Source organism: Anas acuta, chromosome 4, assembly GCF_963932015.1.
Source record: "Anas acuta chromosome 4, bAnaAcu1.1, whole genome shotgun sequence".
NCBI classification, from domain to species: Eukaryota; Metazoa; Chordata; class Aves; order Anseriformes; family Anatidae; genus Anas; species Anas acuta.
The window spans coordinates 76,291,677-76,303,695 of record NC_088982.1 but is presented as its reverse complement, the minus strand read 5'-3'; the positions used below and the strand labels follow the sequence as shown (position 1 = coordinate 76,303,695).

Sequence of the window (12,019 nt, the reverse complement as noted above, 5' to 3'; positions counted from 1 at the left end):
ATGATAGAGTATACATAGATTCTATTGGGGTACCTAGAGGAGTTCCAGATGAACATAAAACCAGAAATCAAATTGCTGCAGGGTTTGAGTCACTGTTCTGGTGGGTAACAATCAATAAAAATGTGGATTGGATTAATTATATCTATTATAATCAGCAGAGATTCATCAAATATACCAGGGATGCAATGAGAGGAATTGCTGAACAACTAGATGCCACCAGCAAAATGGCTTGGGAAAACAGGATAGCATTAGATATGATGCTCACGGAGGAAGGAGGTGTGTGATACTGAGCAACCATTGTTGCACCTTTACACCCAACAATACTGTCCCAGATGGCTCAGTAACTAGAGCATTGCAAGGGCTTACCACCCTTGCCATTGAATTGGCAGAAAAAGTAGACATATTTACATACTTGATCGTAGTTGTAGGAGTTTTGACAGCCATTGGTTGCTGTATTATCCCCTGTGTAAGAGGACTAGTACAGTGGTTAACTGAAACCGCACTATTGAAACAAATGACCATGGAGCTACCGCCTTACTCAGATAAGGAGATAATGAGGAGATGGAAAGCAAAGAAAGCAAAGAAGAAGAAGAAATCTACCAATTTACACCTTAGAAAAAGGTTTTGCAAAAATCAACAGTTTATAAAAAAAAGAAAAGGGGGGAAATGTTGGAATAGAAATGTTGTTTTTGCAGAGTTACATTGTTTAGAAGGAGGGAATGTGGTACTGAGATATGCTTACATTGATAAGAAAGTTTAGCAGGCGACCTTGTAAAATGCAGACAACCAGACTCCTTAGGACAATTAGGTGAAAATCATGGTGTCAAGTCAGATAAGTGAAGAAACATTACCACTTCAAGCAGTAAAAATGTCAAAAGAAATTTGAAATTTACAGGCTGGCAACTGAAGGCCATGCATTGTTTGTGAAGCATCAGATAGATTGTGAACCTGGATTACCCACTCAGTGGGGAAACAGGGGAGGGTCCTGCCATCAAAAGGTATATAAACTGTGTTTTGGAACTAGTAGATGCGCTCTCTCCTGCTTGTGGGGCGCCCGCCATTGCAATCACAAATAAAATTGCTGCTTCACTGAGATCCTCGCCTGAGCCTAAGTTATTGGCTACGGAGTGTTTCTCACAATTTATAACAACAGGTTTAAGAAAAAAAAAATATCTGTACAAATCAATTTTCCCAAGTATTTCCACAAACTCTCTTCCACTAATGTTTCAAACGAACTTAGTGCTTGAAATACCACGTAGGTAGAAGTAGTCGTGGTTTTCTCTTTGAAACTTAAATGTGATTGTTACATGTGGAGTGGTAATTCGTGTCAAGAAAATGGTTGATATTAATAAAGAAGGGGGAGATTTGGGAGTGTGGCCATGGGGGTTGGAAAGCCCCGTGGTTGAGATAACGTTAGACTCTTAACGATGAGGCCATCAGGAATATAAAAGAGGGAACAAAGAAGGGTGATTCAGGAGATGCCATGCAGTCTCCGGTTTCTTGTTCTCCAGCTGGTCTCTTGTTCTCCAGCCATTAAGGCATGGATGTTTCTGGGTGTTTGCTGTTGTTGTTACATTCAAAATTGTTTGACCAATAAAAAGTTGTTTTAAAAAGAACTGCTGTGGAGAGAAGGGTATAAGAGGGGAGCCTGCCCTCAAGACAAAAAAAAAAAAAAAAAGGCAACACGAAGTTATGTCATCACTAAAGAAGCAGGAAAAAGGGAAGAGGAACAGGCTGGCAGAATGGAGACCAGGATGGGAGCAAGCAAATTGATCACCTCATGAAGATCGGTTCGGCCAAACTCAGCAAACTGCTCAGAGAAGCTCGTGCAGAAAGTTGCTGGAAATGGGCGCACCAGAGCTAGAGAGAGGCTCAAGCTGAGAGAAGCAGAGCCGTGCACACAACTGCCCCTCGCTGGTAAGCAGCTGCGCATTATGGGGAATCATACGTCCTTAGGAACAAAGACTGTCCTGGTAACCTTACAGCTTATTCTCCTTATTAACAATTGTACAGTTTATGAGCCTGAAATATGGGACCAAACTGAGGTCAAAGCATGGGACTCTGCAACTAAAAAGGTTGCAGGTTGCAGCAGGATTACTCAGCACCTGGCGAGCAGTCTCTGAGGCCTTAAAGAGCCGCGTGGGACCGCAGTCAGACACGTGTGGTTTGCCAGATAGCGAGGGAGCTGCGGGCTCCTTTACTGATCCAACTGCTACACCATCGGCCCGGCCCCTCTGCTGCTACAGCCATCGAAGGCTTTTGCTGTTACGCCCCCTGGTGACCTGGACGTGACTTTTGACCCAGGCCTCATTGGCCTTGAAAAGGAGATAAATACGCTCTTCTTTGATCCGGGAAGAATGGGATACATAAGGCCTGAAGGCCGAGTTGCTTGACAACTTAAAGCGAGACATATCGCTCAAAAGGAATGGAAAATGGAGACTGTTAAGTCATGAAACTTAAAGGATTGTTTGTTGCCTTTTCTGATGGTACATATGTTTAGGTGTACTCGATTTTAGTAAGTTATGGAACTTAAAGGATTGTTTGTTACCTTTCCTGATTGTATAGGCATACTCGGGTTTAGTATGTAAAGCCATGTTCTGTATATTTAGAATGTTTGACGTTCGTGTGTGCGTGTTGGTGGAACGCAGACTCCCTGTGCACCAAGTGCTGTTTACCTGCCTTTTATACTTTTTAGAAATATTTGTTTTATAAATATTACAAAATTCAGATCGAGTTGAGACTTCATTTATAACATGATTAAGTAGTGACAAGTTGTTCTGCTCTTCTATTACTCACAGTAAGCACCTTAACCCTTTTCACCTTCTTAATGCTGAGATCGAAATAAGGGCCATTTTTTTCATGCATCCTAGCAGTGGTACTTGAACAAAAATCTTCCGACCCACATCTGAACAAGAAAACTGTTGCTGCTTTACAACATCACCTTGAGAGCCTCAACACAAAATTTACAGGATACAATTCAAAAACCTGCTTGTATTTAGCAAAGTTCTTCAGTCTAATGAAACCCCACTCCAAGATGCTCTGTAAGAACAAACTTCCATCTACTTTTAAGCATAAATTTTACTTGTTCACGTCCTAACCATCACTATCACATCAACCTCATTAAATACACTTGGAAATTACAATACAGCAGTACAGGGAGATCCAAATTAAACTCCCAAGTCGATACTCACTATGATTCACAAACAAGCAGATGGTCAAACTGCCTGCCCTTCAACACTGCATACAATGACCTGGAAAGGGGATACCCATCACAACCAGACAATTTGTTTTTCTGTGAGCAATATAGCCAAAAGGTATAACCTAAAAGCAAACATTATTAAGTGTATGTTTTGCACAGCATTTTAAAATTCACTAACTTCCCTATGTAGTTTTCCATGTAAGAAGTACTTTCATAAAAACAGGGAAAACAGTTCAAAAGCATTTCCCTAGGCAGAGAAAAGAACTCAAAATTCTGCTAAACTGTTGATCAAATGTTATCTACCAATATGTCAGCACCAACTGCAAAAAATTCATTTACCCATGCTTATACATTACTTGTATCACCCCGCTAGGGAGGGAAAGGAAGCAGTAGACAAGGTAAAAAGCCCATCTGACTGTTATGAATGAACACCCTAAGAAGCCATCAACCTTCTGACTGAAAGTTCCTCTTCCTGAAAAAAATTAGTTAGGGGAAAAGAAATTCTGCTCTATTATTTGATTGACTAGCCTTGTCTGAACTTTTTCAAGCTGCTCCTGATAGTGTAAATTTATATCTCCCTTAGACCACTTCTTATGCAGACCTTGTTCGTTTTCAAACAGGAACTTAGCTCCAAGTGATTCAGGTGTATGGAGATATTTGGATATTTGGATGTCATGTATTAGCATCACTGCCTACAATTTGCTATGAAACATACCTTTATGTTTATTTTACCCAGGAAATATAAAAGCAAAAACACACACCTCATAAATAATAGCTACTTCAGAGAGAAATGAGAATGAAGAAACAACAGTGAGAAAACAGAACTGAGATCAAGTGATCTTAAAAGGTTCAGTACCTTTTCCTGGACAAAGCTGGCGTACCCCAGGGAGAGGGGAGAGAAGTCTCATTTGTCAGGCAAGGAGGGATCTGTTCTGCACGACTACAGACAAAACACACAGGGGTAGGACAGAAAGGTTAGAGAAGAAACCAGAGGCCAAAAGCTTGTTAGTTTTCCACAGCCATCACCAATGAAGTCTTTTCTAGGATCTGTTCTTCAGAAACAGCACAGATGACAGAGGACGCTACTGAGCAACATGCACCAGGTGAACACGCGGACATGCAAAAGCATATCCTTGCTGTGTGGCATGACCCTGCAGCACTTGGTCAGTATTCGCAGAGTTTATCAACATGATCACGCTTACAGAACAGAACACTTTTACATCAGACAGCAGAAATGAAGGAAAGTAAAGCCTGAGCGAGTATGATCAAAGTGGTTAAGAGATAAAAGCAACATGAACTTTACAAGAACTGAGCATCAGAAAATTGAAGAAGGGAAAAAGCAGTCACTGAAGATGACAGCAGAAGTAAAAAAGGAAATTAATGACGTAGCTTATGCCCGAGCACTATGGGATTTACTTACCCCATTGAATCCTCATACTCTACTGTTAGCCAGTATTACAATTCACTAAAGCATGTGCAATGCATTCTTAATACACATTTTCCTCCCTCAATCTGAATGTTTTAATGATCTTTCAAAATGAGAATAAGAAATTCATTTCTTTACTTGGTTGGTGATTTCTTTGTTTTGTTTTTGTCACTGTTGTTTTGTCTTTTTTAAACTACAGATGATGATTTGATACTTTGGAAGCAAATTTTGCATAAACAAAACCATTATTTTGGTATGTTACTAGTCACCTACTTGAAGAAAGCCTGACCAACCTGCAGATCTATTAGGATTTCACCATACATATTCACACCTGCCATGCTTGGAAAATCAGATCCTTGGTTTGATTCTAAATTCAATGGCACATCTTTGAGAAAATAGAGTTATGTTCATTAATTAGCTGGGGTGCAGAACCTACATATAAAGCCTACGTCTAAGTAAGAATTACCTTCAGACAAGTAAATCTTAAACACATACTTCAATACGCTTTGTTGTCATTTTTGAATCAACCTAAAAGACATGCATTACTTTTCATTCCTCATGTCAGGTGTCATTAAATTCTACCTGCTTAAATCTAGGACTGTCTCATTTTTAAAACGATCTACAACTTGTCTCATTTTTAAAACAATTTCAGGCTAGGTAGAGCTTTGTAGAACATGCCTATCCATCTAAAACAAAGTAAATTCATCATATTATCCAGTGACTTAGTTTCCAGTCTCATATATTAAAGCAAACAATAAGTTAAGGTGTCACATTCAACAACCAATTTTTCATTTGGCTTAATAAACGCATAAAGTTCCAGTCGTTTTATATGACAAAGCAACCAAGTAGTCTGCGTATCAACCAACAGGCTGCTTAAAGTCAGCAAATATAATCACAAACTGACATCTGTATTTTAATTGCTACCATAACAAAAACATTCAACATCAGAGGGAATATTGCATACCCTTGAGAACACCAGCAAGCTAAGTCAATATTTGGTCAGATGCAGACACCTTATTCCTCTCACTGGAGTAAAGGAACAAAGAAATAGATTAACATGGGTATATAAAAGCTTGCAATGAAGACATTTGAAGGAAACTATTTAGGGGAATACCAGGGAAAAAACAGCAAAGTACATACCTGTCAAAAGAATCTGTTGCTACCTTGTAGAGGTAAATAAAAAGTTTGCTGCAGTGTCTTAACATAGGTGAGACAGAATCCAGGGGTATTAGGTCATCCTCCAATAGTCTTTGAAATAGTTGTGTATTTGAAGGAAAGACATTCAATGGGCTTATTTTTCTTGAGTCTGAGAAGCAGCCAAGCAAGCGAACAGCATCTGCCAGTTTTTCATACTGGATCTCTGTTTTGAAGAAATGAGAGTTGGCTGGCTCGTAGCGCATTGCTGCAGTCAATGTGCAGAACACAGTGTGGAGCAGTTCAAACACTTGATTCTGGTTTACTTTCTCCCAGCCATTCTTCGGTGGTGAGCACAAAGATTTTTCCATAGCAACTAGCAGAGATGTGACATACACAAATCCACCAACTTTTCTAAAAACAGTTCTTGTGCGGTGGCTCTCTCTTAGCACAGAGAGTAGGGCCTACGGACAAAAAAAAAACCATCAAAACAAAGAAGAAAAAAAACCCTGCAGTATTACTAATAGCTTGAAAAAAAACCACAGGAATATTTTCTTTTGAGATACAAGCAAGATTATTAGTATTTGTCAGAATTTGGTAATGCATCAAGTCTCCAGAGATCTTTGTAAAAGTCCATGTCATCAAGAGGTTACAAAACAAAAAGACAAAGATTGGAGGAAGAAGCAAAGCATTATCCCTAATTTAGAAATTAGATAGTAAGGACGTAAATGATCCAGCCAACAAAAAAAGGCTTGACTACATCTATAATGGACCCAAAATCACCAAATAATTCTCTGCCTTACCACTAAGAGACTACAGCTGTTAGAGAGGCATCTGCTCTGCCACCATACTTCACAAACAATTTGAAACAAGAGCGGGCAAACTACTGCCTGTAGCTACAAGAAATCAAACCACTTAAAACCTTGGAGAACACTAACATAGGCTGTAAAAATATATGAAGTATAAGCACTTGGCTAGGTACTACAGGCACTCAAACACAACACAACAGCAAAGATTTAGCAAAAAAAAAAAAAAAAAAAGCACAAAAATTCTTAGTTTTAGCCTCTCTCTACAATGAAACTGTCCTGGTTTCAGTTAGCACAGAATTAATTTTCTTCCTAGTAGCTGGTGGAATGCTGTGTTTTGGCTTAGGATGAGAAGAGTGCTGATAACACCCCGATGCTTTAATTGTTGCAGAGCAGTGCTTATACTAAGCCAAGGACATCTCAGCCTTTTGCTCTGTCCTGCCAACGGGCAGGCTGGGGGTGCAGTAAGAGCTGGGAGGGGACAGACCCAGGACAGGTGACCCAAACTAGCCAAAGGGGTATTCCATACCATCTGACGTCATGCTAAACAATATATAGGGGTGGCTAGCTGGGGGGAAGGGTCCGGACTGCTCGGGGTTAGGCTGGGCATCGGTCAGCGAGTGGTGAGCAATTGCATTGTGCATCACTTGTTTGTACATACTATTATTACTTTCCTATTATCACCATTGTATTATTATTGTTATTATTTTTATTATTATTTTGTTATTATTATTTTCCTGTCTTATTAAACTGTCTTTATCTCAACTCACGGGCTTCACTTTCCATTTCTCTCCCCCGTCCCAGAGAGGGAGGGGGGAGGGTGAGCGAACGGCTGCGTGGTGTTTAGCTGCCAGCCGGGTTAAACCACGACAGAAACCCATAAATCTTTGAACTGAATGAAACATAGCTTTAAAAGAGCAGTCAATCAAAAACAGCCTGAGATGGAAACAAATATGTAGAAAATGTTACTGGCTGAATGAACACAAGGCCACAGTATGCGTGATTGTAGAATAATAATAATAAAGGTATCACAGGATAATATAAATACCTCTGTGAAACCAGGGTGAATGGGGGCAGGTACAAATCTCACCCAATCAAAACAAGCCAGTTGTCATGGGAAGTTTGACCCACATGTGAATAATGAATACCAAAAAAATCCTTTCTATAAAGGATCACAGACAGTAGAAAGCCATCCCTGGTACAACAAACTAGGCTAGAAAAAAATAAGTCTTCCATGACCCAGTGTTTATTTCTTCAGAGTCGTGCTGTTTTGAGGAGTAATGAAACAGACTGTTTTTCACTCCTTTGAGGGCATTATCTAATTTTCCCTGCCAAACCTGGATAATAGTTAGGGACATATCACTGCACCCTTCTGGGCTGTCAGTTCCATCACCAAAGCTTCTGAACACAGGACAGATGGCAGGCAAAAACAACAACAGGTCAGACAAAGAGTCAGGAACCTTGACATACTACCTTAAATCCAATGGGAACTGCAGTAATTTTTCTCTGCCCTTAAGTATCATGAATGAGACACACTTAAAAATTAGTGAAGACACTGATATACAAAAAATGTAAAATGACTCATTTTATTACCTTTCCTTTTTCTCTTGCAGAATAATATAAGGCTGTTCCTCAGCTAGAGCAACACCGCAGCTCATTATAACAGAGATGAGCCTAAATGTGTGAGTTCTTTCCAGTAAAATTCATTTACCTATTACTACTTGCCATATTTTTTCTACCCTCACACAATATCATCATGTTAATTTTAAAAATAGCATTAGCTATTTTGAGAAGAAATCTGTGGGTCTAGATTAGCAACCAAAAAAAAAAAAGTGTAAGAAAGAACAGTCTTCTCTTTCTCCACTCCCAGTCTTCCTTTCCAACGTTTCCACTGTTTTGCTTAAAAGTGTTTTGCTAGTTTTGTTTTTGTTCTCCCCCCCACCCCCTTGAATTATCAGTTACCATGATTAACATTTATATTGATTCATACCACAGTACATTAGTTCTAAATGTTTAATAACAAAGCAGGTCTGCCTCAAGAAAACACAAGCTAGTGCTGAAAAAACACTTGTGTATTACATGCTTGCTTTTTTCCCCATGTATTCTCAATGTATTTAACTGAATAATACCCTGCCAGGGAAGATCATCATAGTCAGAGAACCTCATTTCCTAAGGCTGATTACAAGTGATTAGCACTAAAATCACAAATTCATTCACTAGCTTTAATCTCTGTGATTCCGAAAACTGCAATGGATGGATAGAAACCAAAAAATACATCAAATGTACTCATTTTAACACCATAACTTCAGTAGTTCAATATCATCCACCCATCCAAATCCCCTTCTCAGTGTATTCTTTTTAAAAACAAGTATAAAAAAAGGGAATGAGTGGCTTCAGAGTAAACGTCCTAAGCAATACTTCATTTACCCTTAAGATGTCCGTTTTCAGCTGCAGTTCCATAGGTGGAGCAGAGTGCATCAGTCCCAACAAAGTGCCCATATCATCATCTCCACTAGGTGATAACACCAACTGCTGAATGATCATCAGTGCGTGCTGTCGACATTGGGGATACTTCACAATGTTGTGCACACATCTCGCACCACCAAACTCCCTGAAAATACCTATGCAGATTGGGGGTGGGGATGGGAGTGGTGTAAGGATAGGAGCACAAGTAACAACAACAACAAAAAATACAGTCAGTAACAAATAACAACAAAGAACATGAAAAGCATTTAGTTTTACTTCTTAGATTGATTGACAGGGTTTTAGTCATACAGATTTTTAACAACTTTTACTGCTGTTTGCATCTCTCAGGCTAAACAAACAGAACTGCAATGATACTCTTCTTTGCAGTGTTTTTCACTAAAGCTGCTGAAAACAAGGGTACAGTTACAGAATCACAGAATCATCTAGGTTGGAAGAGACCTCCAAGATCACCTAGTCCAACCAATGACCTAACACTAACAAGGCCTCCACTAAACCATATCACTAAGCTCTACATCTAAACATCTTTTAAAGACCTCCAGGGATGGTGACTCCACCACTTCCCTGGGCAGCCTGTTCCAATGCCTAACAACCCTTTCAGTAAAGAAGTTCTTCTTAATATCCAACCTAAAACTCTCCAGTGCAACTTTAGTCCATTCCCCCTCGTCCTGTCACCAGGCACGCTGGAGAACAGACCAACCCCCAACCTCGCTACAGCCTCCTTTTAGGTACCTGTAGAGAGCGATAAGGTCACCCCTGAGTCTCCTCTTCTCCAGGCTGAACAAGCCCAGCTCCCTCAGCCGCTCCTCATGGGACTTGTTCTCCAGACCCCTCACCAGCTTCGTTGCTCTTCTCTGGATTCTCTTGAGCATCTCCATGTCCTTCTTGTAGCGAGGGGCCCAAAACTAAACACAGTACTTGAGGTGCGGCCTCACCAGAGCCGAGTAAAGTGGGAAAGGCACTTCCCAACCCCTGCCGGCCACACTGCTTATGCAAGCCAGGATGCTGTTGGCCTTCCTGGCCACCTGAGCACATTGCTGGCTCATATTCAGCCGACTATCAACCATCACTCCCAGGTCCTTCTCTGCCTGGCAGCTCTCCAACCACTCATCTCCCAGCCTGTAGCTCTGCTTGGGGTTGTTGCACCCCAGATGCAGGACCTGGCACTTGGTCTTGTTGAACTTCATGCAGTTGGCCTCAGCCCAAAACATGGAGGGGGTGAATAGTGGGTTCAGCACCCAACCAAACCCCAAGCCCACCGTGGTGCCCACCCATCCCTGTTCTAATAACCTCCTCACCGATCCTATCACTTCAACAAACATTCTTTTTGTGCTAGAGTTCGAAGACTCACAGACAGAAAGAACATAAAAATGCAACAAAATCTGCATCTTTAAGGAAGACTATTGGCTATTTTGCTTAAGGATCGTGTTTGTATTACATTTTGTTCATTGCCCAAGTGTAACTGGGCTTCTGAAAAAGAGCAGCCAAGCTACAAGCACTGACTGAGCACCAATTCACTTTATCCATGAGGATTGCAGGACAATACAGAAGTTTTCTTCTGCCACGATCCATCTCAAGAGTGATAGAGCTTAAACAAATCATTATTCTCAAGTTTACTGGATATGCAGAAGAACACGTGCAATATTAATTGAAAATCCATTCTGAAAACATAATAAACAAGAAATGGAAATTTTTACAGAACATATAACAGGTATTTAGCACAGCATTAATAGCAAGAGTAGTGGCCTGTGCAATTACTTAAGGTAAGAACAGAGTAAGCTAATGGAACAATGCTACATTATGGCATCAAAAGAGATCATTTTCTTCATAACCGTAAATTACAAAGGCAGTTTAAATTACAAAAGCTATTAATGAGCTAGTCAAGACATTCATTCTAATTTATATATACCAAATTGCATGATCCATTTCCAAGTTTTTGCCTCTTGCTTTCTCTTACGTTCTTTGGATGAGATACAGACTTGGACATAGCAGAAGTAGAGACCTCAAACCCCGAGGCAGTGAAGTTGGTGGCACCCCTCCATAGGGCAACTGCAGCATCTCCTGCTGGAGTTATCTTCTGAAGAGACCACAGGAGTTGGACTTGATGACCCCTAGAGGTCCCTTCCAACCCAGGACTATCTATGATTCACAAATAGCGAGGTAACATTTCGTAATTCCCCCGCTCTCAGTCTAGATTTCTGACCATCCTGTGAATCTGTCTGGGTCTGGGGACACCTAAATTCCTCATTTGAATTTCTCTCATTAGTTACTGAATTTTCAAGAAACCTTAAGAGACACAAGAGTTTAAAGCCAGAAACTAAGCTTTGAGGCTTTGAGTATGGGATGAAACAGCACAAGGCTCAATAAAGCCTGTTTGTGTGACTGTGCATGCTGACCTAAAACCTCTGCCAACCTCTGGATACATTACCACTGTGCTCATGTCCCCATCATACTGCACTAACAACAAACACAACTTTTCTGAGTAATGGTTTCTTACCTCTTTCTCCTGTATAGCTCTATCATACTCCTGAACTTGGAGCCACTGATCAAAATGTGACTTTTGAACTCTGTGGTCCTTAGAAACAACATCTGTAGTGCCATACCACACCTCTGATGTGTTTCATGCACTTTCTTTCACTTCTCTTAGAGTTGAACTCAGTACTGAGAAGTAGCAAAGAGGAACTGATGTTTGCTTCCAACTTCCCTGGTGAGGTCAGGATTGCTGCTTAACAGCAAAGAGAGACCTGCCACTTAGGAATTACAAGGCAGTTTCGGTCCTTCAAAGATGTTATCACATATTTACACCACTTCCTCTCATTCATCTTTAGAAATTAAACAATCCTGTTTTTTTGTTGTTTTAAACTCTCCTTATGTAGAAGCTCCCATACGTAACCTTCCCTTCGCATCACTCCTTTCTGATTGTTTTCCGATTCTGCCTTTTCTGTCATGGGAAAATCAAGGCTGAGCAAT

General features: G+C 40.4%; 1 protein-coding gene across 7 annotated transcripts in view; it reads right to left on the bottom strand.

Annotated features, from left to right (window-relative positions):
• The window catches only part of WDFY3 (WD repeat and FYVE domain containing 3), a 181,372-nt gene that overhangs the window by 82,248 nt on the left and 87,105 nt on the right, over positions 1–12,019 (bottom strand). For 6 of the 7 annotated variants that reach the window (XM_068682165.1, XM_068682166.1, XM_068682162.1 and 3 more), the window contains 3 exons: positions 8,993–9,186; positions 5,766–6,223; positions 4,056–4,139 (listed from right to left, as the gene is read on the bottom strand). In XM_068682165.1, coding sequence (XP_068538266.1) covers positions 4,056–4,139; positions 5,766–6,223; positions 8,993–9,186 — 736 coding nt within the window. The remainder of the gene's footprint in view (positions 1–4,055; positions 4,140–5,765; positions 6,224–8,992; positions 9,187–12,019) is intronic. The other variant, XM_068682167.1, reaches the window with a different exon arrangement.